Source organism: Xiphophorus hellerii, chromosome 2, assembly GCF_003331165.1.
Source record: "Xiphophorus hellerii strain 12219 chromosome 2, Xiphophorus_hellerii-4.1, whole genome shotgun sequence".
Taxonomy (NCBI): Eukaryota; Metazoa; Chordata; class Actinopteri; order Cyprinodontiformes; family Poeciliidae; genus Xiphophorus; species Xiphophorus hellerii.
Window position 1 is genome coordinate 29,652,506 of NC_045673.1, and position 27,546 is coordinate 29,680,051.

General features: G+C 38.6%; 1 protein-coding gene across 1 annotated transcript in view; it reads left to right on the plus strand.

Moving 5' to 3' along the window:
* LOC116708316 (copine-8-like) overlaps positions 1-27,546 on the plus strand; it is a 94,921-nt gene that overhangs the window by 32,075 nt on the left and 35,300 nt on the right. Inside the window, exons 5-11 of the mRNA XM_032546215.1 lie at positions 5,969-6,008; positions 12,016-12,092; positions 19,536-19,599; positions 21,461-21,564; positions 22,239-22,343; positions 22,763-22,804; positions 26,049-26,124. Of these exons, the coding sequence (XP_032402106.1) occupies positions 5,969-6,008; positions 12,016-12,092; positions 19,536-19,599; positions 21,461-21,564; positions 22,239-22,343; positions 22,763-22,804; positions 26,049-26,124 (508 nt within the window). The remainder of the gene's footprint in view (positions 1-5,968; positions 6,009-12,015; positions 12,093-19,535; positions 19,600-21,460; positions 21,565-22,238; positions 22,344-22,762; positions 22,805-26,048; positions 26,125-27,546) is intronic.

Genomic DNA, 27,546 nt, shown 5'->3' on the forward strand with positions numbered 1-27,546 from the left:
TAACCCTGTTAGAGCTCTTTGTTGTTGCTGTTGCATCAGCTGTACTCTGTACTCCTAAATCAGTCTTAGATTGTTCTTTTTCATGAAGCCATGTTTCATAATCTGATAGGCTGAAAAGTGTTTTGTTCAGATCGACTATTTCTGGTGTGTGAAGAAAGATCTTCCCTTTATTTATTTATTTTTTTTGTTCATTTTGTTTTTATGTCCCTGTCCAGCAGTATAGTAATCAGAATTGCTATGGGTGCCCAGAGGGAGCGCAATAGATTCACTTTGACCAGTGGAGTATTAAAGCCTTCAGCTATAATGCTCTAATTGATCTATATTCATAAAAAAAAACTTTAGCAGAAATTGCATTGGTTTAGTGGTGGGCATTTGTCGTATCACATTTAGATTCATTGGTGTCATGATATATTCCAATTAAAGCCCCTCAGAACTGTCCGTATTGTCGGGATTGCTACTTTTAACTATTTTTTCCTCTGTTTGTTCAATGAAAGTATTAATAAATGTTGATTAATTAGAGCAGGGTTCAAAAAAGAAAGGAAGAGAGTTGGGGCAAAAAGCTATAAGGAAAAGCAGGAGATAATAGAGGAGAGATGGAAGGATAAAGAGAATAGAAGAAAATACCCCAGTAGTCTGCTTCTACACCTGCAGAAAGAGAGGAAAAAAATAAGAACCAACCAAACAGCAACAAACAACATAAACATTTATAACAGCAACGTCACTGAAAAGCACACGCTACTAATTAGTACAAGATGTATTTAGTGGCAACCACAGTCCATTATAGAGTATCTATAATCAGGCCTGGCGGCATTGGGGGGCATTGCCCGCCCACAGAGTCAGTCGTGCCCCCTGGACTGGAAACTGTTTGTTGTTTTTACTTTAAAGTGGCCGATTCTATGTTATTCCTATATATCGATTTGATACAGTAGGGGCTCCTGGCACTTCCCATATCTGTGCCTTCTGTCACTTTTTTTAGCAGTTAAAACTGTTTAATTGTTGTTAACATGTCATAATGTGTTTTTCTGAGCCAATTTTAAACGCAACATGAGCTCTAAGACGCTAGCACTGGGTTTACAACTGTGCAGCAGTGAAGGAGACCTGCTGCTGCTGTGCAGAGCTACTCGGGTGTGTTAGATTCATATCAGCAAACCAGCAAATCACAAAGAACTTTGCACAGTTTTTCCCTCAAACTAACCGAATGAGTTGAGTAATGCTGTTGGATGCAGGTAATGTTAGCTAAATGATGACTAGCTAATACCAATACAGCACCTTAAGCTTGTTAACTAGTAGCTTGTAGTTTACTGATGTTGTTCAAAAGTGAGTAGTACTTGTTACATTGAGTAACTTTTTTTGGAAATAAGGTACTTATATGAGTAGTTTTACTGAACTGTACCTTTTTATTTTACTTGAGTAATTTTATTATTGCTGTGTGTTCGTTTTGCCCCCCCTGTTAAACTCGTCTGGAGCAGGGGCTGCATCAGCTACAATAGAATGTCCAGTTCCAATAGTATCAATGACATCAGCAGTGATGACATCACTTTATGATACCACAAAGGAATCTCTCTCTTGAATGTAGCTCACAGACAGCGTTTTCTCAGACCTGTTCCACAGTTCTATCGCGGCAGATCACTCTTCAGAGCACGTTCGAAATTAATTGAAACAAGCGGGATATCGATTCCAGATATTATACGCCTTTCAGAGAAGCAAGAATTTACCAGAATATAGACATGAAGCAACAACAGATTGCTTGTGAACATGAAGCTTTTCCAGCTGAGCTTTCATGGGTCGAGATGATGGACCTCAACATTCAAGTCGACTACGACGCTGTCATTTTCCCTTTCGAAAGAAGACATAGACAGCCCCATTGAACCGGAAGATGAATCAACAGAGATCCAGGGGGAGTCAAGTCCTTCCGGCGGCTTCAAGATTCCAACATCATTGGAAGTCAAGCAGGAAACAACTCACTCTGCTGGCTTCGAGATCACCCCCTCAGTGGAAGTCGTGGTAGAGACTAGCCAACACGTCATTGATCTCACAAAGCAGGTAGACGATCTTAAAAAAGAATTGCAGAGTAAGACTTTTGATCTCCATGAGGAAAGAGAACAAAGGATTGCATATCAGGCTGAAGTAAAATCACAGCAGGAGGAGATTGAAAAACTGCAAAAAATGTTAGAAAAAGAACGTCACCTGCAAGTCAAACGTGAACATGGAAGAAACGTGCCAGAGATTACAAATGTACCAAAGGCTTCTTGCTCTTCCAAAGTTACAGCCGACAAGAGCATTCTTCAACAGCTGGAGTACTTCAAGTGGGAGGCTGAAAAATACGCCTCCCGCAACAAAGGTCTGATAGAAGTAATGGTTGAAGAATACAGAGTGAGACTTAAATATGAGGAGCAGATCAAAAGTCACATTGAGCAAGCTTCCAAATTCAAAGAACAGGAGGAAACAGTGAAATCTCTGCAGGGTCAGGTTGCAGACCTGAAGATAAAGTTAAAACTTGCTCTGGAAAACAACCATCCTAGAGTCTCCACCCAACCAGAGGACCCTCTTCAAACAGAGCAAAGACAGACCTTCAAGCCACCGGGGGTCTCCATGCATAGCCTGGCTCGGCCTTTGCACCGACTCACTCCCAGATTGCAAACAGAGGAGTCCAAGCAAAGCCAAACCTCCACACAAACATGGAGGTCCGAGGAAAGACAGACATCCATGCGGACCAACCTCCACTGGTTGCATGGGGGGCCTTCATGTTGGCATTGGTATGAAGGCCAATTTATGCCAGGCTCGGCCTTTACGCCGACCCACACCCAAGTGGCACTAACCTAGGTCACTATCCAAACCCAGGTTTTGCTAAAACTGGGCATTATGGAAATTTGAGGCTTTACACAAATTTAGGAAGTAAAAACAGACACAGGCCTCGATGCAAATAAAATTCTTGACTCCAAAATCAATGGAGAAAACACAAGATCAGTTTCAGAGTTCAAAACAGCATAAGAAACATTATTAAAACTTTCCTATATAAAAGCTGATCAGGTAAAATTTCTCAAAAATTAATTGATTAATTGGTCTCTCTAAATTGTCCTGAGGTGTGAATGTGTGTGTGCAAGGATAAGTGTGTTAGATGATGGATGGATGAATATTTGTTAAAAGTGTCTGACAGTAGAATATGAAGCAGAAAATCTGTGAAAATCTGTGACTCTGCTGCTGTCCAGAAACAACCAATCAGAACCAAAAGGCAAACTTTTGGTTTTGATTGGTTACTAATGCGTTGAATGTAACCAATCATTCAACGCATTAGACTTCTAGTGTAGTGCAGCTATGCAATTGGCGGAAAAACACCCTAACATTATATCATCATTGGTTATTTGTAGAATGATTTAGAAAACAAAATGCTATACAGGTTTGTCAAAACTATTCGACCCATATTAGAACTTAGCATTGATTTCTCTTCATTTTAGTAGCTGCGATTTTGCCTAACCCAGACATTTTCCCTAACTCTAACCAATACTAGTTTATTCCTAAACCTAACATTAACTAAAACTTAATTCACATCTTGCCTCTAAACGTTACCCTTGACCTAAAGCAATGAATCCATCATATTAGGACCGGACTTTGGTTCTAATATGATGGACCTAATATGACACTGGACATTTAATGGTGCATTCACACCAAACAGGTTTTGAGCATCTGGTTTTCATTCAAAGTCTATGTGGAGGAGCGTCGAGGGCCGTGGAGGCCATTTGGACCGTTTGACATGTCGAGTGCTCCACATACACTTTAAATGTAAACCAGACTCACCAACGTGTTTGGTGTGAATGCACAATTAGAATGTCCAGTTCCTATGGTAACAATGACATCAGCAGTGATGACATCACTCTTTGATGCATCAAAGGAATCTGTCTCTTGAGTGTAGCACACAGACTGTTTTTGGTAACACTTCATTTGATGGGTTGTGAATATGACTGTCATAACACCTGTCATAAACATGTCATAACACCTGTCATGAACATGAGTAAGTCTTCATGAATATTTATGACTCTTGTCATAAAGTGTCATTCGGTAAATCATGACACTTTTAATACAAAGTTGACATTATTCAAAATGTTTTTGTTATGACAACTTGACATTAACCAAGAAATCATGACCTGACAAATTTGTTATAAAAGTATTACTGATTAAACTTTAAAAATTATGTAGCTTTATGTTATTAAAGCTAAAGTTTAACTTTGTATTTAACTTTGTATTAAAAGTGTCATGATTTACCGAATGACATTTTATGACAACAGTCATAAATATTCATGAAGACTTACTCATGTTCATGACACGTGTTATGTCATGTTTATGACAGATGTCATGACAGAATTATTCACAACCCTGTCAAATAAAGTTTTACTCCGTTTTTTCCAGTCCTGTTCCCGTTTCAGACTTATAAGTTATAAGTTATAAAACTTCTTCACTGTTAAAATTATTTGAAGGCACAGAATCAGCCCAGTACAGGTTCATATTCTCAGGTGAAAGAGACTCACTTGGTATAAAGTAAATTTTTCGGTACTGGAATTACACCGAAGATAAGCTAGTTTAATAAAAGCACATCATGAATATGTGTTCATGTATTCCATCTTAAGTTCAGAACTCTTACTAGTTTTTTGGTTGCTTTTGCCAACACTAGAGATATGCATATAAAATATAACTAACAGCACTATTCAGAGATGCAACGAATTTATAGCAGCTGTGCAAATGATCTGATGATTTGCAGCAATCCACATTAAAAGCAGATATATAGGGCCCCAAAATAAAATTCTGCTTTGTCCCCATGAAGGCTTGGGCCATCATCCCTGATGCTAACATCTCCACAAAACATATTACAGATTGTGATTGTAACATGATAACAGATGCTGATTTAACAAGTATAGAACAGGTAGGAGTGATGAGGCAGAAACAAATCTGTGCTTCACTAATCCTCCTGGAATCTGATCTGGTCAAACATTTCCAAAAAGCACCATATCTGATCTTTCTTCAAAATATCATTGTGTCCATGTTATTTTCTTTGTCATTCTATACAATATACTTATTACTGTAATAAGCAGTTTTAGATCCTTTAGTACAAAGCTACAGCTTATGTCACACACTTAAGTCTTAGAATAACTCCCATTTGTTACCTCATCTGCTACTGCATAAAGAATATACAATGTATTTGTATGTTTTTTAATCTGTACACCAACATGTTCCCAGAAAGGCACGATATAGCTAAACGGATTCGACTCATGTAACGTAAAAATGATCTAAACAACATAACAATATTACTTTCCAACAACTTCCAGAACCGTTTTATTTTATAGCTGACTGTATATTAAGCAATCTGTACATAAAAACAGATCGCAGCAGCTCCTGTACAGTAGCTTTATACCTCAGCTAACTAGAACCGCCGTTGCTCTTTTTTCTTACGTTAGTTCAGTTGCTATGACAACGGTAAATAAAACACAAAAGGACTTTATAATCACCTGGATCCAAACAGCTGTGAGTGTGTGAATGTGTTTGTGTAGCCTATATCAAGCTTCTCCATAAGGATGTCCGGTAGTGGGTGTGAGGAGCCACAGGATCTTCACCTTCTTACCATTTTACTTTCATGAAGTTCAGCTACTACGTTAATGCACAGCGGGATGTTTGGCAGGCGGTGGGGGGAACTAACAGCGCTCGCTCCATCCTTTTTTGTTAATAAGCTGCAACACATCCACAGCGCCGATAGCACCCTCCTAACTGAACCCGGCTCTGAAAAGCTTTTATTGCCGCCATCTCAGAGCTCCTTCAGCGATAAGTGAAGACGTGCCCTGCATTTACGCTAGGTGGTGAGCAATTAAAGCCTGTGTTCACTAATTTGTGTTTTGGTTGCCTGATCTGTCGCGATCCACAGCTCAGATCTTCCTCCTGCAGCCTCACTCCTCATGTGTTCTCTCCTTCCTCTGCTTTGTAGGTACGACTTGGACTGCAAGAGCGACAACCTCTCTAAACACGTGAGTTTCTCCTTCGCTGGCTCAGTAATCAGTCAAGTATTCATTTTGACACAACAGCACCATATTTACTTGTTGCTGTACAATGGCAGCATGATTTGAAACCAAATGTTTTGCCAAGAGGGTCACAGAGACTTTTCAAGACTGAAGGAATTCAGATGAATTTTACACTGTAGTTTTTTAGCATTTTTTCTCCGGATAGCCAAGCCATGACATTTTGTTGCCAGTTTCACTGTTGTGTGTTTGTGCGACAACAAATCAAGTCTAAGTCTATTAAACCTGCAGTTCTACCCTTTACTGTCACTTTCCGACACAACTTTTAGCAGTCTGCTGCTCTAGTTTCACCTATCTTTCCTGCTCCACCTCGGCGCTACTCCTCCTTCCTTTCCCCTCCACGCCTTCCTCGTCTTGGTGCTCGCTGCCAACTGCTGGCGGAGCTGTTTTCCTCAGCCCGATAGCCCAGCATGCCCTCTGGGCTCCACTGTGCGCTCCGAGCGGTGCGAGCGCAGAAGCTCACTCAAAGCAAGAAGGCCGGGGACGCTTGGCTGCACCCTGTCGTTACTTGTGGATGTGTGGGATTGAAGATCTGGCACTCTGCGGTGGCTCCATTGTCTAAGCAGAGTCCATCCACTGTCGCACGACTATAAATAACCGGAAGAAAGATGGGGGGAAAAAATTATAGAAATGCACCCAAGTACAGTATTTCCAGTGTCAGCTATCCTTTGAGGATGCCTTCATCCTCCCATCAAAGCAGATGCACCCGGCGCTTCCCCAGCATATGGCGCACATACCTAGCGTGAAAATAGCCGTAGGGGGAGAAGTGCAACGAAGGGGGTTTGCTTCAGAATAATGAAGGAGATATGGGGCGTTGCAGTTTTTTTCTGAGTAATTTATCACTGTCTGGTGAATTTTGTTACATTTCTTCCTCTTATAAAATTGGCATGCATTGATATTCACAGATGCTCATGAAAAAGTTAACTCTTAACCATGGAGCACCGACACTGACCTGCTAAGGTGTCACATTCACTTTGTCCCTGTCTCAGCTGCAGACTTCAGAGTCTTTTAAAGGGGTTTAATGCGATAGACCAACACAAAGCTGTGCATCACCTGTAAAGTTGATTGGAAGGTGTGTGTGGTTATAAAATAATGTTCTGCGAATGAAAATCATAAAATGTGCTCTGTGCGTTTGTACTCAGCCTTCTATTCAAAATACCAGTGCAGTCACCTGCCTTCAGAAGTCACCTAATGGGTTTTTTTCTGCAGAGGTTTGTTAGGTGCAGTGAGGCACCTTTAATTGTGTGGCACCTTTCATAATCAGTACAATAAAAAAAAGCTTTACAGGAAAATAAAAGAAGAGAAACATGACACACTGATGACGCAAAATACTTTAAAACAACAATGGTAAAACATTTAGCCATCCCAAAAAAGTTACTGTTTCTAGACTATCTGCAGTTTCTGACCTTCCGCCTCACAGAGCAGCTCTGTCCTGGTACTCCCCCACTCCGCTCCTTCAGACTAGCCAGCAGCAATTAGCAAATACCCGGTTGAACTGCGCATCAGCTGAGCTCATTATAAGAGCTACTTCTCAGTGGAACGCTGGTAAAAACGTTGTTAAAGGGTTAATAGAGGAGCCATGCTGTGATGACTTCCTGAAGCTGGAGTTTCAGAAAGAGCAGGAGTTGTTTTTTTTTAAAGAGACAGAGGCCCAAACTCAAGGCGCTAATTACAAACTAAAATTTCATTTAAGTCACATTTTTAATATAGATAATATTTTTCTAACAGCTGAAGTGAACATAGTCTGTGGATTGGGCTATAAAATAGCACTATGTGCCTGGAAAACACATAATGCTGCCCCTTTAAAAAGTTACAAAGGGCAGGCAGTCAACAGAGGATGTTTTCACTTTAGAAAACAGCTCATAGATTGCCTTAAAAGCCCCTTTTCAGCCTCTTGATCAATTTTGTCGCTCTTCTTACAAATGCGCTTCTGAACACACCTAACACATTGTTTAGCCTGCAGTCACACAAATCTAGCTCGAATAATTCACCAGGCCCTCTTTGCTGAAGCTACGCCTGCGAAATCTAAAATCCCTCCGGCTTTAACAAAAGATGCCAAATGTTGTGTTACTGGCTGAAGCAGTCGCTGCTGGCAACCGAGGAGCCCAGGTCCCAGTGCTTGTGTTTATTTATTTTTTTATTGGCAGTGTCCTTACAATAATAGGATACTGTCTTTGTGTGCCATTTGCACGGTTGCAGCTAATGTGGTTAAGACGGCCATCTGTCATCTTCCTTCTTTCCACACTCACATAGACCGCAGTTTATAAATCTGATCTCAACTCCATGTTTTAATTTTGTTATTTTTTTTAAATAAATTGATGTACTGAAGTGTGAAACATGAATACTACTCATCTGCACATCTGTTCTGCTAAAATCTTGTTTCTCAATAATAATAATTGTTACATTTACAAGTAAAATGATCATGGCAAACAACATTACAGACGACAGGCTGCTATTTTCTTTGTACAGACTCATTAGCAGCTCTTTGAGTTCCTTCTATGGATGTCTCTTGAATTACAGAACAGTCTTTTAATCTAATCTTAAACTACACCCATCAGGGTTTCGGAGTGTTGCCCTTATGCATTTCTAGGATTCGCTTTCACCACATTGTGCGACTTCCATTGAAATGGCTGCAGGCATGCTTGAGACTCTTATTTTGAAATAAGAAAGAAAGTGGTTTTTCAGTTGCCCTGTTGTGTTGACAGAGATTGCTGTTCAGCAATCCAAAAACTGCTGGTGGCCCAGAAGGGTCAGCAAGATGCAAACTGCCACGATGGCTTCATGCTAAAACAGAAGTTGTGCTACAATGGAGATTGTGCTAGCAAGGTTAGCATGACTTCTTTAAATACTGCCTACTTGTCTCAGTAATTTTCAGTAACACTTTATTTGATGGGTTGTGAATATGACTGTCATGACAACCGTCATAAACATGACATAACAGCTGTCATGAACATGAGTAAGTCTTCATGAATATTTATGACTGTTGTCATAAAGTGTCATTCGGTAAATCATGACACTTTTAGTGCAAAGTTGATATTATTCAAAATGTCTTTGTTATGACAACTTGACATTAACCAAGAAATCATGATCTGACATAAATTTGTTATAAAAGTATTACTGATTAAACTTTAGCTTTAATAACATTAAGCTATAATTTTTAAAGTTTATATTTAGACCGTGGTTTAAGAGGCTTTAAATGTTATGGAGACATACCTACAGAACAAAAGATGGGTAAATACATTGTTTTTAAAAAAAAAGATGCTTATTCTACAACTGTTTTTGTGTAACCCTGGGCAACTGCCCATATGCCCCACATCAAAAACTAGCTGTGTTTCCATTGGCTGTGCAAATTGGATTGCCTCCCTGGAGGCGGAGTTTCAGAAAGATCAGGTGTTTTTAAAGCGACAGAGACCCAATATCAAGGCGTTAAATTACAATATGAAATTTCTTTTAAGTCATATGCTGTGATATATAAAACATTTTTATAACAACTGAAGACAACATAGTTATTTGGTTGTTTTATAAAATGATACTATGTGGACTGGAAAACACATAATTCTGCCCCGTTAAGTTTTTACTTTTCATTAGTTTTTTTTTTTTTGGCTGAAGCGACCTAAAACTCCTTCTAGTTTCAGACAGAGTGCCATGGATTGTTTTACTGTGTTTGTAAGAACTGATACACGTTCTCTGGGTCATTTAAATTTGGAGCTTAATGAGCTGTAGAAGCTTTTGAACCTGTTTTTTGCCGCCATCATTATTCCAGTTAATGTAAGTTGCCTCAACCTTTAGTCCTGGACGTTGCGAGGCACTGCGTCCGATTGGCTGCGGCTGCTAGCTAGCTTGCAGCACACTCCGTGAGGAAAGGCCAGAGTGTTTTTGCCATCTCCGCTTTTGCACTCAGCACCGGCAAAGATGTTTGGAGCTGCTTTCTGCCTGCTGGACTCAATATGGCTCATTTGTCAAGGACTTTTACACACATTCACACACGCCCGCACACGCCCACGCACGCACAATCTGGTAATGGAGGCCGCAGTATCAGTGCATGCACACGTAGTTCAGGGTCTGTAGTAAACAGATTTTACACACACTCCTTCTAGTGCTTTGCCTCTTCTTGCTGTTCGTCTTTTCTAACTGTCTCCTTTTTTGTCAGCACCCTAAAGCAGCTAACTAGTTCACCGGTCTCTGGTTCGGTTGGTTTAGGTATTAAAGGCCAAAATATACCTGAACAATCTCAATTAAACATGATTGTTTCCTTTCTTCTGCTAATACTTTCTCATGTTCTGTGTTGTGCAACATTGCCTTTTTGTAGCTCCTCATCAAAGTAGCAGGATATTCCACACAACATTACACCATCACCACCAGCCTGCAGCATTCTTTCACATGCTTTCATATTAGTTTTTTTTTCACTCCAAAGTCTAAAGGTCTCAGCTTGAATTGACTCATCAAACCAAACGCCTTGTGTGTTTCTTTTATTTATATATATATATTTTTTTTCAATTTGTTATTGCTATATTTTAATGAACTTGTATGAGTGATAGACTCAGTTTTCCAGTTCTTTGCTTACAGAAGCGGTATCAGCGGATTTCCCTGTAACTACCGTGTCTCATGCATTTTTTTTACACAGCCTTACTGAGACTACATTCACTTTAACGTATCTCGTTTTAAAGTAATCGTTTCACGCTGTAGCTGGCGTAAACCGTGAAGAGGACTACAACAGGAAGTAGTTGAAGGATGACTGCACGGCATGTTTTTTTTAACAACTTATCGCGTGAACAAACGTATTCACGTGGGATTTTCACTGCGTTTCTTATTTAACGGAAACACCTCAATTGAGACATTGTGTTTGTCCGACTTTAGCGGAATTGAGACAACGTTTTGCACACATTTGTCATGGAAACGCATGACACATGACAATGTGGTGGTCATTAGGACAAGCAGCACTTTGAAGTTTGATTGATGTTATATATAGCTATTCAGTTATCAAATAATTTATCAACGCTTCAATCAAATAATTTATCAACACTGACTGATTATATTTATTCCTGTCCTACACATCAAATTAAACTGAACTATTCTTCATAATCATTAAAAACTATAATAAAAAGCTCCAACATATCACAACAAGTGTTCAGTAGGGTTGAATACATGACCGAAGACTATTCCATCATGGCCGCCCCCTGATTCGGAAGGCCGGTTTACAGAATTATAATCTTTATTTCACGAGGTAAGTTCCTCTGAGGCTGAGAGGGCAGCAACTAAATACATCACAATAAGTCCTAAATGAATAACTGTGGTACTGTTTCTTCCATTTAAAATCTTTGCACATAGATTGGGTGGAAAGCGGGCATTTTGTTGCATTTTTGAACTAAATCAAACGATGAGGAAGCTGAACCTAAAGTTCAAGTCTATGATGACGCTTCAGAGGGCAGAGTTCTGGGCCTAACAGTGGAGACATGGGATTGGCGCTGGGTCCAGTATCTAATCAGGATGGAGATTGACTCCAGTGACGGCAAGCCTCATCTTTCCAGTGTGGGAGACACACCATTGATCTGCTTCAACCACAAACCGTTTGCTATTAGAGAACACATAGCAAGATTTTTATGGAAGCACCAAAACTGAGCGAATAACTTTTTTCTTCTTCTTCTTACCAGTTTAAATTAACAGTCTAAAGGTTAGGAGCATTCCTTTCTGCTTTGAGCGGACAATGAAAATGTAAACAGTCGTCACAATGTTTGCTAGCTGCTTTATTTTCAGGTGCTTATTGAACGTTGACTGTCTGCATGAATCATTTAGAGATGAGGAAGGCATCCATTTTTCATAAGAAACTTTTTCTGTATCGTTGCTTAAGGGTTCTTCTGCATACACTTAACAATGTCGATACATTTACATATGAAAAATGAATGGTAAATATGAACAATGTCATTGTTGATGCTTCTCATGCTTTTCCCACCTGCAGGATTTCTTGGGCCAGGCTTTCTGTACGTTGGGTGAAATAGTCGGCTCCCTGGGAAGTCGCCTGGAAAAACCACTTATGTAAGTAGCATCAAGCAACCAATAATATCCAAAATGGTTTCTGCTATCTTAAATATAGATCATAATTGCAAAGACTAGCATACTTTACAATTTCTATTCTATTAGGTGTGAATTATAACGCGGCGATATGGATTAAAATTACAATCTCTGATTTTTTTTTCATACCAGAATCCCGTTTTTAATAGATTTTGTTTTTTCTCGCTTTCTTTTCAAAGAAAAGAAATGACAAATGAGAGAAAATATTTTCAAAAAAGTGTTATTTATTTTAGTCATCCCTTCTGTGAGTTGTATGACGGAGACCAGGGCTGTATTATGAAAAGGACATAGCATGAAGACGCAATTTTGCCTGAAGAAACAATTTGAAGTTCAGGGAAAAAAGTTGGTTGATTGTGAATAAAAGCTCAGATGGAGTTGAGATCCAACGCTACCAGCTTTTTCGTGCTGACATCGCTCTGAACTATGGAAAAAGATTTTCCAAAAGTTTAATCTTCAAAACCCTCAAAATTTGATTAATTGATAAAAATGCTTATAAATTGAAAACCAGCAGGAGATTTTTTTTTTTTTTTATGACGAATTGGACACGACGACAAACGAGCGTGAAACAGCCAAACTGAGATAAATAGAAAAACAACAGACTGAAAATCTTTAGACGGCTAACTGCCTGTTGTTTAAAGAAACACTTCCCAAAGTGGAGTTAGTGCTGAGGATCTCGGCTGAAACCTTCCAAAAGGTTATCAGAGACGTCTCTGAAATGTCTGATTTCCTTCCTGATTGCTGATTAACAAAGTTGTGATTAGCCCTGTAAGCTGGTTCATGACATATTTCACACTGACTGCTCGGTGTGAGACGAGCAAGCGCTCTGTGAATGACTAATGTTCAGAAAACCTCTGCCGTCTCTCATGTCACAATAGAGCAAATCTAAAATCAGCTGTGCGTCTCTTCCACCTGAGACTGACACAGATTGACATCGTGCCACTTTGTTGACTCCAGCTACTACAGCAAAACAAACGAAATCTGAAGGAAATGTAGACGTAAACTATTCAAAAGTCTAAAATATTTAACAGTCTGCTTTGGAAATGTTTCATGGGTAAAGAAAAAGGAGAAAAAGAAAACCCCTTCATCCCATTAGATAGACCTACAAAATTCACACAATGCATTTAGTTAATAGAATAAAAAAGTGCCCTTTTGAAAAATATATATTATTTTTTTTATATATATACTATGATTGCCCCCCATTTTGTAATTTTGGATTAGCATTATACATAAATAGCAACTTGTTACTTATCAGAATCAAAATATAATGACACAGATTTTCTGTCCCAAGCATACAATTTCATATTTTTCATACAAAATATGTTTTTCTTGTCCTGATATAAAATGTAAAAAGAGCTAAATATGCTTCTGCCACCAAGGTGATCATTTTTTTTCAAATTGCCCTAACTTTATATGACAAATTTACATATGAAGTAAAATCTTTAAAATGCATTTTTCAAACACTTTCTTGTAAGATTTGATTTTATAGTTTAAACATCAACATACTTGTAATGTTAGTATTAATCTGTTGAAGGAAACTGGGGGTCACATGACACACAGCACATTGTGTCATCAAGCCATATGCTTTGGTGGGCCAGATGTCACTTTTCAGTGTTTCCTTCTATTCAACATGACCCTCCATCCATCCATCCATTTTCTGTTCACCCTTGTCCCTAATGGGGTCGGGAGGGTTGCTGGTGCCTATCTCCAGCTACGTTCCGGGCGAGAGGCGGGGTACACCCTGGACAGGTCGCCAGTCTGTCGCAGGGCAACACAGAGACATACAGGACAAACAACCATGCACACACACACTCACACCTAGGGAGAATTTAGAGAAACCAATTGACCTGACAGTCATGTTTTTGGACTGTGGGAGGAAGCCGGAGTACCCGGAGAGAACCCACGCATGCACAGGGAGAACATGCAAACTCCATGCAGAAAGACCCCGGCCGGGAATCGAACCCAGGACCTTCTTGCTGCAAGGCAACAGTGCTACCAACTGCGCCACTGTGCAGCCTTAACATGACCCTTGTTATCTTAATTATCATCATAAGAAAGAAGAACTGTATATTAACACATTTTATAAATGTGTCTCACTTTGTCTTTAGCAATAACCATAACCTTACACTAAACAGCTCGTTTCTATTTCTGGATTAAAATTAACATCAGTATTAATTTTTTTATCCTGCTATTGTAATTCTGACATTTCCGTTCTGATTTGCAATCAGAAATAATTTCAGTTTATAACATTCAGTATGTTGATTTACAGAACCATTTTGCTCCACTTTTAGCCTTCTTACCATAACATCTTTGGTGACTTTCTAAAGTCTTAAGGTTTCATTTGTTGTCCTTTCCATAGTTTGGCAAAGTTGATTGAAAACATAGTCAATGTATGATTATTCAATGTGAATAGGATGTTATTTTCTTAATTATGAAGAATTTATTCTAAAGTGTTGACTTTAGAAACACTTTTTTTTGTCAATATACTCCCCCTGTGTGCATAACAATGCTGCACTAAACATAGCAATCAACATAAAAAAATCTGATTAAAAAGTGAACCTTTCACACTTGAGTCGGATGAATTGTGAGTTGATTCTTCAAAGTATCTAAGGGTTTATTACACAGCTTTCTCAAATAGAGCTCAAGGAATGATAAAAGTTAGATTTTCCAAAAGTTTCTATGCCTGAATTGATTGGAACGACTCATTCTGGAATGACTCCATATTTAGACAATCTTCAAAATGGGAAAATCAACAGAAAATGCAGAGGATAAACTGCCCAACTGCTTGTTAGTGTCTGAAAAGAGAATACTGAAGATCTAAAACTTCATTTTCTAAAGTCTGGTAAATGATGTACACGTAGTGTACTGTTATTGACAAAGTTGAAATACTAGCGTGCATAAGCAAGTTTTAGTTCATACTGTCTAATTGTATTCTTCCTGAGCTTGAACGTAACCGATCATCTGTCAGTAGCTACGTTCAAACTTTGTCTGTATTCCGCTAATGTCAAAAATACACAATCTCACAATTGTGCTGTTTCTATTCAATAAGAAGCGCAATTAAAATCACACTTGAAAAGGTTTGTTCATGCAATATGTCATGAAAAAAACCACTTCCTGTCATCTTCTTTGTGGTTTCCGCCAGTAGTAACATCCGGTTGTCGATCATGTGACTTGTGTGATGCGAAAAAAGTATTTCCTTTTCAGTTTTACTAAATAAATCAATTTCAGTTCGGCCAAAAATAAACCACCTCATCCTAGTGCCAAGATGTTTTAGCGAAAAGCTTGAGTTTTTTTTTGTTTTTTGTTTTACTTCCTTGTTTTCAGTGAGCAAATTTGTTTTCAAAATATCAAATTGTGAAATAATATGGTCAGTGGAAATGCTGCTAGTGTCCTCCCGCGCCTTTCATCGCTGGTTGATGTCCACTATGTCAGCTTATGTGACGGAACAACAGAAAGAAGGAAGTGATTCCACTGTCATCTTCCTCCATTACTATTACAAGTACATGTCCCTTTGTGTGTGCTTGCGTGGGGGCGTGTGTGTGTGTGTGTGTTGAAGGCCGAATCAATGAGTGCTTGCAACTGAATGGGCTTGAAGGAATGATGCAGAAGGAATGTGATGTAAGAATGTGTTTCCATTTCAGAGTTATGTAACCTCTGCCTGCAGTCATTCACTGTATTTCTGATCTGTGTGTCTTCCTGGGGTGCTCGGCGCGCCAGTCTGCACACATGTACTGTATATGTTCTATTTTTAGCCTTTTTTCGTTAAGATATTTTTAGATCATCTCTTATTATTATTGTCCGCGCGGGTCAGAGCAACCTACGTTTAGTCACTCCCCCCGAGTGAAAAACATCATGCAGAAAAACAAAACAGAGGAGACAATAACCTTACATCACATTTTTGTTCATAAAGTCATTTTCAGAGCATATTTCAACCAAGCAGCAACAAGAACAGAATAAAGAAAGTTTTGTATTAGAAACTCAATTTTCTTAGTGGCCCATGCTGGATATTTTTGTATGGTTTTAAGGGTTTTACTGGCTCTAGTAACCTTTATTTGTTAGTGGTCAGACAGTAAAGTAGGTTGTGAGAGAGAGGGAAGACGTGGCAAAGGTCAACAGGTCAGGATTTGGTTGCTTCAACGACTATGTGAGTTACACCCTCTACCTCTGCGCCACTGCATTGCCTCAGATTTTTTAAATATCGATAACGAGAGAAGGGTAAGTTTGCCTGGACTATATTTATATTATAAATAAAAGAAACAATGCTTCTGTCTTACTTGTAGACTTCCTCTGGAAAGATTCATATTCAAAAAGAGTAGGCTGCACTTTTTCACTTTTTGTTCTCTTGAGTCTTTTATCCCCCTACCAGAATTACAAAAGACAAAGAGAGCGACTCTGTTCCTAACGGAATGTAATTGGCTCTAAATGTGATCACACAATGCGTCTTGTGAGTACAGAAAATCAGTAAGTTATCGGCTTCTTTGTTTCCATGTGCAATTCAGAAGCATCGTAGTGTTAAAAAATAGATCTGGACTAAGACACAGGAGGGTGACATTCGCTTTCCACGCCGATACGCGTCCGCGTTGTGAGCACCTAAGAGCTTCCCCAATCTAAAAATCCATTTCAGTGATACTTGGGGGACCGTATGCTGGTGCTGTCAGGCCCACTCTGTGTTCAGGCGCCGGCCTCTCGTTCAGCTCTTCATCTTTCCAGGGACTTAACTCCCATCTCCCTCTGCCTTCCCCACTCGGTCCATCCTCTTCTGTTGGCTCTCCGGCCCGTTTTTTTTTTCCCCATCCGCCCACTTACCGAGCAATCTCTCCATGTCGTGGAGCAAATTAATTTCAGTGACTCCTTTCCCGTTCATCAAAGGAAGCGTGGTGAGTCTGAGGTGGCTGTGTGCTTGAGGGGATGGACGGGGGCTTGCAAAGCTTTGCTCCAATTTTCCTGCAATTTCTCTGTTTTATTGTTTTCTTTCTGAGTCATTACTGGTCAGATCTTAGCCAAATGAAATGATCTCTGACCTTTTTCATTTGGTTTGTGGCAAACATCTGGTCTAGTTTTAGTGGTCAGCCTCCCATGTCTTAGTTTGCCTTTCCTGTCACTGTTACTGCTGTATAAAAAAACCTCATTTAAAATAAATTACACTTCACCTGGTGGAGGGGCAAGTTCTGTCCTCTGTTGATTTATTTAGGACCTTAAAATTATGATTATATTTGCTGTAGAGCTAATTTCTCATTTATCTGTTAGATCTTGACTAAACTCTGAACAACACTATCGTACGTGGGAAACAGAACCTACTAAAACAAACACACATTTGTTTCAACTTGGTATCATAGCAACAAAACACGTGCAGCGAAGTCAGAAGGGCTGCATACACACAAACCATTGACCAGTTGTATGGAAATAGAATCAATACGCCCACAGCGACCTGTTGTTTCCAATTAACATGGGAACGCTGCTTAATGTTGAAAAGAAAAGGAAATAGTTGCAGGAGGAAGCTAAAGATTGTTTGAACAAAAGTATTGAGACTGTCATTATGGTTTTCACTGTACTAAAATTTAAAATCTTAACACCAAGTAACTCCGTTCTATTTAATTACTAGTAAGCAATTCAGCACTGAATTAGGATAAAACCATGTTGTTTTCCTCTGTAGCACATAAGAACCTCAGACTTAGTTGAACAAGGTAACAGCTGCTCTGTTCAGTTTCAGCGTTCCAAGCAATTTTGCCTCATATTTTCTCTGGTGATCCATTAGAGTAGGCATTGTTGGTTGCCATGGGTTTTGACGAGTTAAGGTTGACAGTTGTAAACCTGAGTGTTCAAAATAAACATAAAGCCGCTTCAAGAATCAAAGCTTCTTGAGTTTCCAACATTTGAAATGTTAAAACGTGTATAACGTACGCCATAGATCTCTTTTTTAAGTTCTTTTTTCAGAACTTTTGAGTATTAATTATTGCAGAGGTTCAGTTCAGCCATTTAAATGTGCATATTGTTCAGTCTTCCATAATATTGAGGAGACGGTCTCTCAATATGAACGTCTTTCATTGTTGAAGGTGAGGGCTTGTGATGTTCGTGTTTTGGTTGGACATCCAAACCATATATATCGTTATGATGTTCGTTTCTAGTTGATTGTAGTGGTTGTTTTTTTTAAAAGCATTTGTGTGAGTAACCACTGGTGATCTATTGGGCTGAGGTCAGATTCTTTCTGTCTGCAGTAGTGATGCACAATATATCAACATTAACATCGGTATCGGCTGATGTTGGTCGTTTTTTAACATCGGTTCAATGAGTGAGCCGATATCAGCGTCAGATGTTTATTTGCATCGTTTTGCTGTTTTGCGTTTTCAGAGGAGGAGAGGGTTTGGTCATGTGGTATTTGTGTGGTCTTGCGTTTCCTTTACAAATGTGTGCAAACTTTGTCAATATTCCACTGCTGTCATAGAACAGACCAGCATAGAAAATGGTACTTAACCTTTTGAATAAAAAGACAACTTATAATTTTGATGAACATCCACTGTAGGAAATGTGTTGTCATTCTTAAATAACCACTATTTAAATTGATTTATTTTGTGTTTTAATCAATCAATCAAGTTTATTTGCATAGGAAGTTTCAGCAACAAGGCAGTTCAAAGTGTTTTACATCATGAAAACATCATAAACACATCATGTAGTTAACAATTGTGTAAACTAGCGACAGACATTGCATTTTGTCAAGTGTGATCATTAAAATCAAACATGTTGGTCATTTTGACATTTAAAATTAGAACAATTAAATAAAAAAACATTTTAACACAGAAATGTAGCATTGATGAAAAGTATGTTTAATTCCTTCCTTTAGGATGTTATTTTTAAAATGTACTTTTAATTTGACAAATGAGCCTCATCAGAACGCATATTCCAATTTATTGAATATGACTGTATAAATATATATTTAATATCTTGTGCTGAAGGTTGTGTGTCAATATCTCGAAAACGTCGAAGCCCATTCATTTCTTGTTACTGGTCATGATTGACTGCTGATAATTAGGTCGCCATGGGTAATGGTATTGTATCATTTATTGCGATACATTTGTTACAATAGGAATCTTGGTTTATTATTGTCACAATAAATTCCAAATTGATCATGTTTAAAAAAGACTGTCCATATTGTCGACATTGTTAGTTTTACTATTTTCTATATATTATTATAGTCTGTCCAATTATAAGTAAGTATACATTTGAAATTATGATTAAGTGGAGTTAATGTGTGCACCTTAGTGATACAAATCACACTTCTTTATGTGACTGGTGTCCTGAAGAAGAATCTTTAGGAGCAGTGTTTGTGCTATTATTGTGCATCATGCAGTAACAGCCGTATAGTCATCACATTATTTTTTTTCTCTGTTTTTTTAATTTCTCTGTTTTTTCCAGTGGAATTCCAGGAAAGAAATGTGGCACCGTCATCATTAGAGCAGAGGAGCTGAGCAACTGCAGGGTAAGAGTCAGACTTGAAGCCACTGTCGTCTCCCGTCCCCCGCCCCGCCTCGCTCTCATCTCTCTCTCAGCTGGCTTGTTAGTTTCTCTTTTAAACCAGAAAGTCTTAATTGGCTTACAGTGGGATTCTGTCAGGACTATCAAACAATTTTCACAAACAACTTCTTATGGATTTGGCTTCTGTTGGGATGAATCTGAATACTTTGGATCAGGTGTGGATAAGTCGTTACTAGGTCAACGGTTTCACAGCAGTAAAGAAAATTAGTTTGAAACGTAAGCAACATCAAGTAAAATCTTCTTTCTCTAAGTAGTTCATCAAGCCAAGTCAAAGAGCTCGTTTCACAGAGTGGCATTGGAACAGAAAGAATCTAACCTACAATTCTATCACAATGTATCATCACACTTTAAATGTGAAAAATGTCATTATTGCAAAGGACGGGAATGTAATTTTGGTTGATTATGACCACATATTATTTTTGTCATTGACCTTTTTCTAAAAAAAAAAAAGGTTAATAGAGAAGCAATGTTGTGACAACTGCTTGAAGGTAGAATTTCAAAAAGTTTCCTAAAGAGACAGAGGCCCAATTTCATGGCGTTAAATTGCAAAGCCAATTTTCTTTTAAGTTGTATTTGATATTTATAGCATTTTTATAACAACTGAAGGTACCATAGTTACTTGATTGTGCTATGTGCCTAGAAAGTCCATAATACTTCCCCTTTAAAACAGTGAATCTGGCATTTCACACTTCTGATCACTCGGTGCAAACATGCAGACATTTTCAACTTTACTTTACAGAGTACAGGTAACTAAACCAATCCAAAACAAAAAAAAAAGATTCCCATCAGAGCATCTGAGCATTATTTCGTACTCAATGCATCTCGCTATCTGGGACGTGGCAGCACGTTAAAGAGTTATGAAGTATACTGGTGTAGAAGAAGTGCAAGCTATATGGGGGATTCCACTAGCTAAAGTCGGGCCTCTCAGGGAGTATTGCCAAATTCTCATCGCTTCAGTTGGAAAAATGTTCCCTGATTTCAAAACCTTCGCCAAAGTGGTGTTTGCAATCCCAGGTTTCCATTGTGGGAGCAGAGTGCAAATTGAGCCTCCAGATCAACATCAAAACTTCCATGAGAAGACGTCTGTCGGAGACAAAAGCCCAAAACCTCATGACAACTTTAGACATTTGATTACACACAAGCAGGCGTGGTATTGAGGTCCATGCAGACCAGGTGGAAGTTAAACAATAAAACAATGAAGTCATTGTTTATATGCAGCTACTACCACAGTCTGTCGTTTTTATCACTGCTGGAAAAAGCATGATGTAGATTTTCTGTGAAGCTTGTTCAGGTTGAATATTACATAAAATGACAGACTATTAACTACATCGTTATCATTTCAGAAATGGGCAGGCCAAAATAAATTGTGGCGGGAATATTTGGCCACGTAGGTCAAAGTGACAGACAATGAAAAAGTTTCACTCAGCCTCTGGTTGCCGTGACGTTTGATGGTGTCTAACTGCAGTAGATGTCCACAGATGAGATTAAACGTCAGAAAAGAGGTGAAAGTTTTTAGCGAACATATGATCCTCAGAGGAATTGTTAAATGCAATGTTTAATAATAATATTTCCATCACATGGTTTTGTAATATTGAAGTGTAGCCAGTGGACAATATCACAATCCCTCTGCTTTGGCAGATTGTCAACACATTTCAATGATCTAATGTCACCATGTGCTCTATTTTTGTTTCAGGTCCCTCATTTAGTTCCCTTTGAAAATATTTGCTTTTTAACCAAATATTGTGTCTGGATATTTACATCGTTAGTTGTTCTCAGTAACATGTGTTTCTATTTCTCCTGTTTAGGAGTCGGTGATGCTTCAGTTTTGTGGCAACAAGTTGGATAAGAAGGACTTCTTTGGCAAATCGGATCCTTTCCTTGTGTTTTACCGCAGCAACGAAGACGGGTCGTAAGTCCTTCAAGGCATTTTTTTCCCCCTTTTTTTTGTTTTGCCTCAACTTGGTGAACTGAGAGATCCAGCCATCTCGATGTGACGCATGTGAGCAACAGAAAACCCAGCCGGCACGTAAACATGACTGTAACGTACACGGAGGCCTGAGCGCGGCTGTTTTCATGCTCCAAAAGCTCCTATGCAGAGTGATTTGTCTCTGCGACGTTACATAACCCTTGATGATGTATATGTGACATTCTCCCTCCTAATCCCCCCCTTCTTTCATCATGAGGAGACAGTAGATGAGCCGATAAAACAGGACAGAGTTGACAAGAAGAAAACAAAGAGGGCAGTGATGGAATTAAGTGCAAAACTTTGTGCGGAGGTCACTTTTATCTTTTTTTTTTTCCTGCCCCGCAGATGCTTGTTATTCAAGTCGACTTGAGCGTCTCACACTTAACACGTTCTCTTTAGAGCAGCTGGGTTTGTACTGATGCGACTTAAATGCCCCGCTGCAGGGCATAACAGCAGCACAGTGTGGTAACAAAGAGCCAGTCTGGATGCAGCAAAAAAAACAAAAAAAAAACAGTTATTGACAAAGAGCGGCATGCATTGCTGGGCTATTATTATGTTTTTCTTTTTTATTTTCTTCTTTTTTTGTCAACGTAACACTTCTTCTATATGTATCACAGCTACACCATCTGCCACAAAACAGAAGTGGTGAAGAATACCCTGGACCCGGTGTGGCAGGCTTTTAAAATTCCCGTCAGGGCGCTGTGCAACGGAGACTATGACAGGTACAACGCAGCCCACCGCAGGAACCCTGCAAGCACTCAGCAACTGGTTACAGATAATTGCAGCGTCTTTAGGATTCCGAATTTTAGAGCTGCTGAAGTATTCAGGCGTGGCGGTGATACGTGGCGACATCGAGAGATTAATTAGCTTATGAAATCTCGGGAAACGTGTGAGGAAAAGTCGAAAAGCACAACGACGGGGTTCCGCGCTGCAGAAAAAAAGCTAATCTGTTAGGAAACTTGTGGTTGTATTCCAATTCAAGTTTATGTGGAGACATTCTTTAAAGGAAAATAAAGGAATAGAAGTGAAATAAAATTACACTGTATAAAGAAACTTTTCCTCACACCAGCAGTGAGCTCTTTGAACTGATAATAAATCTTAAGGGTTGAACTTGTTTTCTACCTTTTCTTTCTCTCTACAGGAGCATTAAGGTGGAAGTTTATGACTGGGACAGAGACGGAGGGTGAGGGTCTATTTTATTATGTTATGACCTACATGTTATTACATTGTGGTAATAACATGTAGGCTTTGGTATGCCATTATTTAATTAAATCCATCCGACATTATTGGCTCCTTCTCACCAATAAAACCTGTGCTGAATATATCTACTTGAAGAACTAAGAAGGGCTCACAATCACAGATCACACTTAGAGAAATCATCTCACAGCTTCTTGTTTTATAGAGAAAAAGAAACACGTGTTTAGTGCTATGGGTGACTTTTTTTTTTTTGCACTTTCAAATACATAGAGATTAATTCATATTTTTGGAAAAATTACACCTTTTGTGTTCATGTTTGTTTTTTTGTTTTTTTTTAAATCCCAACAAACTTAATTGGTAGAAAATATGTAAGACCTTAAAGAGAAAGAGACCTTAAACTAAATCCTCAACATCCCAGCTTTAAATTCTTCAGCATTCTTAGTCTCTCAGTAGCTGCATTTCCATTAAGTGTGCAATTTAATACTTTAAATTTGCTTGATGGAAACACGGCAATTTTCATCTCTGCTCTTTCCATAAACATTTTGGTGCTAAAATGAGGTGGTTTTATTTGGCCATGTCGAAATTATTTATTTCACAAAACTGCAATGGAAACACTTTATTCACATCACACGAGTCACATGATCAACTGCAGGATGTTGCCACTGATGGAAACCACAAAGAGGAAGACGACAGGAAGTGGTAGGAGGACCACTGCGTGGCATGTTTTTTTAATGATTTGTTGCGTGAAAAAACTTATTAATATGTGATTTTACTTGTATTTCTTATTTAATGGAAACACCACAATTGCAAAATTGTCTTTTTTTTTTGCTTGTTTTGACATTTGTGGAATATTGACAAAGTTTTGCGCACATTTGTGATGGAAACACAGTGACTTATTCACTAAGCTGCAGACAGAAATATGCCTATGATGAAAGTTGATTCAGTCATTTAGTTTCACTCTCAGGTTCACCTAACACTACAAAAGAAACTGTAGACTTGGTTCAAAACCAGGCAAAATGAGCAAAACCTCCCAGCATCGGCCTCCAGAAATTAAAAGTGAAGCCCAGGATTCATGGCGCTGAGAGTCAGAGTCAGTGCTTTAACTGGATCAAAAGGCGCTTTAAAAAATTTATGAGTTTAGAGCTGCACATTTATCAAACCACTTATAATTTTTCCTGTGTGTTGGTTTTCATATGGAAATATCGCATTATATGTAGAAAAGAGTGCAATGATTTATTGTGGTCAATTTATTGATTGTTGTTGAAACTTGTCATTTTATGAAAGGTGTGCAGACATTAGAGCCATAAAGCGGTCCACATTATTGGGTTGTGTTACTGACTCACCAAGAACATTCAGATAATACTGAGAAGTTCTGTTTTTATGATAATGACTGGGGTTTTGTTCCCACTGGAGTTTAAATACGAGTGTCTGTTCTGCTCCAACAGGAAGTTAACCAGCTTCTAATGTTTTACCTACAGTCCCCTTCAAAAGCATTTGGGGTTTTTTCAGCTCTTTCTAAACAAAAAGCAGAACTGGCATGAGTCAGTTGTTAGTAAATGTGAGTTTTTAAAAAAAAAAAATTGGCATCTTTCCATTAAGCTACTTTATTATTTTTAGTTTCAATTTGCACAATTTTATGGTTAGTGGAAATGCAGCTGCTGTTGAACAGTGTTTGTTTGCTCGGTACATTTGCCCAAGACAAAAAAAGAGAAATCTTAAAACTGCTAAAATCAGACGCCTCTCCGCTTTTGTTCACATTTTGCGAAGAAGGACGTTGCGCTCTGTGTCTTCTTCAGAGGTTTTATTGACGTTCTTGTCATTCTTGGTACAGCGCCACCACAGGCGAGGGGTGTGAACAAATTTCTCAAAGGGGTTTGGTTTGTTTGACACAGAGTGTATGCAAACAACACCGGCTGAAAATGTAACAAATGTTGCAATTCTGTTCCAATTTGGAACAGACTCGGTTTGGTAGACTCAAACCGAGTCTACCAAACTATCTGGTGTCAGAGTCATCTTGAGTTTTCTCCATCTTCTAATTCCCTTCCCAGCTTTGTGCAGATCTGTTTTGTACCTGTTGGTCTCCCCCATGGTGGAGAAGTTAGAGTTTGATAAATTGAGTGCGTGGACGGGTGTTATCATGTAAGTAATGAGTTCAAACTGGAGAAATTAATAGAAGTAATGAGGGGAGGATAGGAGGACCTCTTAAAGACGGACAAACAGGGAGAGACAGAATATTCCTGATTGGTTGGTGATCAAATATGTGTTCCGTAAAATAAATAAAATACAAATCATATTAAAATCATACATCTTGACATTTTTATTCAGATTCTGTCTTTTACAGCTGAGGTGAACCTACTGTAAATTTTTCCGGAACTCTCTTGTAAGAGGGGAAACTTTAAAAACCTCCACCGTGCTTAAGTATCTAAAAGGATATAGCTACCCCACTCACTCCCATATTTACATTCAGAGCAATCAAATATTAATAAACTGGAGCTGCTGCAAACAAAGATAGATCTTGACTTGTATTATCTTACTGTCACACCGTGAGCAGGACTGTAAAACAAGTAAAAAAAGAAAGATAAATCTTACAAGCTCGCAGTTTGAGAACTGAAAGAAAGGTTGGTATCTCGTTGTTTCCATAACAACCATTTATTTTAAGACTTGTATATAAATGTTCATAAGACGTGCCAATAATTGTGTACTATATTACATGCCTTTAAAGCAGAGTTTTTTTTCAGACCAAATTTTCTGCCTTTTTAGTGTAAACTACACAAAGTATCTGACTGGATGCGTTTGTTCCACTGAGCTCCTAATAATACCTGACTCTAATTTTAAACACCTTTCATTATCTCCATGAAATTAAAAAACTGCCAACTAGCCTCCTGACGACAGAGGCCACACAGCTTATCACTGATACTTCTGATTACTCCTCTAATCTTTTTATGATCCTGTATCCTACGGAAGACGATCAGTGCCACTGAAGAAAAAAAAAAAAATTCTGACTTTAATCTTGTCTTTTTTTTCCCTCTGCATTTTGACTTTTTCTCAAAATGTTTATGTTTTCTCAGAATTCTAACTTTAATCCTCTGACATCGAAAGTAAGAATACTGAGGGTAAATCAAATCTAACGCTTTTTTTTAGTGGCCCTAATCCTCTTCCATATGAATATTTTGAAGTTCGAGTGAAATGTGACCATATTTTTGCTCTGCTTTTTTTTTTTTTTTTAACAGACATGACTTCATCGGCGAATTCAGCACCAGCTACAGAGAAATGTGCAGAAGCCAGTCACAGTTCCATGTCTATGAGGTGCTATTCTTCACACACACACCTACACCCCTACACACACACACACACGCCCACCCCCACACACACACCCACACCCACGCACACACACATGCCTACAGGCTTTTGTCATAGACGTTGGTATTCATTCAGTCCCTCGATATGACCACACACTCAACCTAATTCCAATTAGAGATGAGGAAGAGCTGGAATGCACTTTATCTAACGCTTTATCAAAATAAAATAAAATAAAACACTTGCACGCACCAATAAGCTTGCTACATGTGCAGTGATAAAAGCTCTGCACTCAGCAGCAACTTTCAGTGTCGGGCTGATCTGTTCTCACAGATTTTAATTTTTTCAAACATTTCCTGTGAATGCAAACAGACAAAGCCACAGCTGCAGACGTTTATTTTCTTAGTTACTACAAAGATGAGTTCCTCCCGTGTGATTGACAGCGACGGCTTCTGAATAATGATGCTGGTGGCCATTTCTATCTTTGCTTTTTACAGAAAGAAACCTTCACTAACGTGTGCACTGTGAATAGTTTCTGCGGTAGAGCCTTATAGTGTCAGAATATTTTTGACCAAAAGGACATATGAACATTTGAAGCCTAAAAGCAGAGTTACAGCTCCGCTCTTTACAACTAGAGATATTGTAACCAATTACGATCGCTGGGTTTTGTAAAATTCTCACTTGCCGATAGTGATTTTATTCATGTGCTTGTTTTTCTGCTTTCTGCATCATGTTTTTTTGTTTTTTTTTCTTTAGGTGAAATAACACAATAAAAACAAAAGCAGTTCAATTTTATGTCGCCGTTTCTCCCTGTATCACCAACATGATACAATCTATCAGGTTATAGGAAAAATAAATCTGTATAGAAAAGCCCAGCAACCACAACAAAGTAAAATACAGCAAGGGCCAACAATATGCGTCTCTGTAAATGCAAGCGAAGCTCTTCCTTTTCTGAATATAAATAAATAAATCACCTCTGTTGGTTAATGTCACTTCCACAGACAAAGAAATGCAAAGTCCAAATGTACGTAATATATTCAGAGAAACAGCTTCTTTCCATTTGAAGTTCTAAATTGAACCTGTTCATCCAAAGCAAAAAGCCAGTCACTCATTTAGTCCCAGAGGTTTGCTTGCTAGCTAGCTACACCGCTTGCTAGCTTTTTTGCTAGCTATCATGCCAGTTTCAGTCTAGCATAAAATTTCCCTCAGCATTTTAATAAAACTTGGTTGTAGTCATTCACTTTAAGATGCAATGCTAACTTACCGTTTCATCCATGGTTTCTGTACAATATGTGACATTGCTTTAGTTGATTATTTTGTAAGTGCATAAAATGAAACACTCCATCTGACTCACTTTTGTTCAGTTTGCCAAAAATATATATCCACTCTCTCACGGTGCGCGGGGGGAATCTATTCAGCACCTTTTTTTCC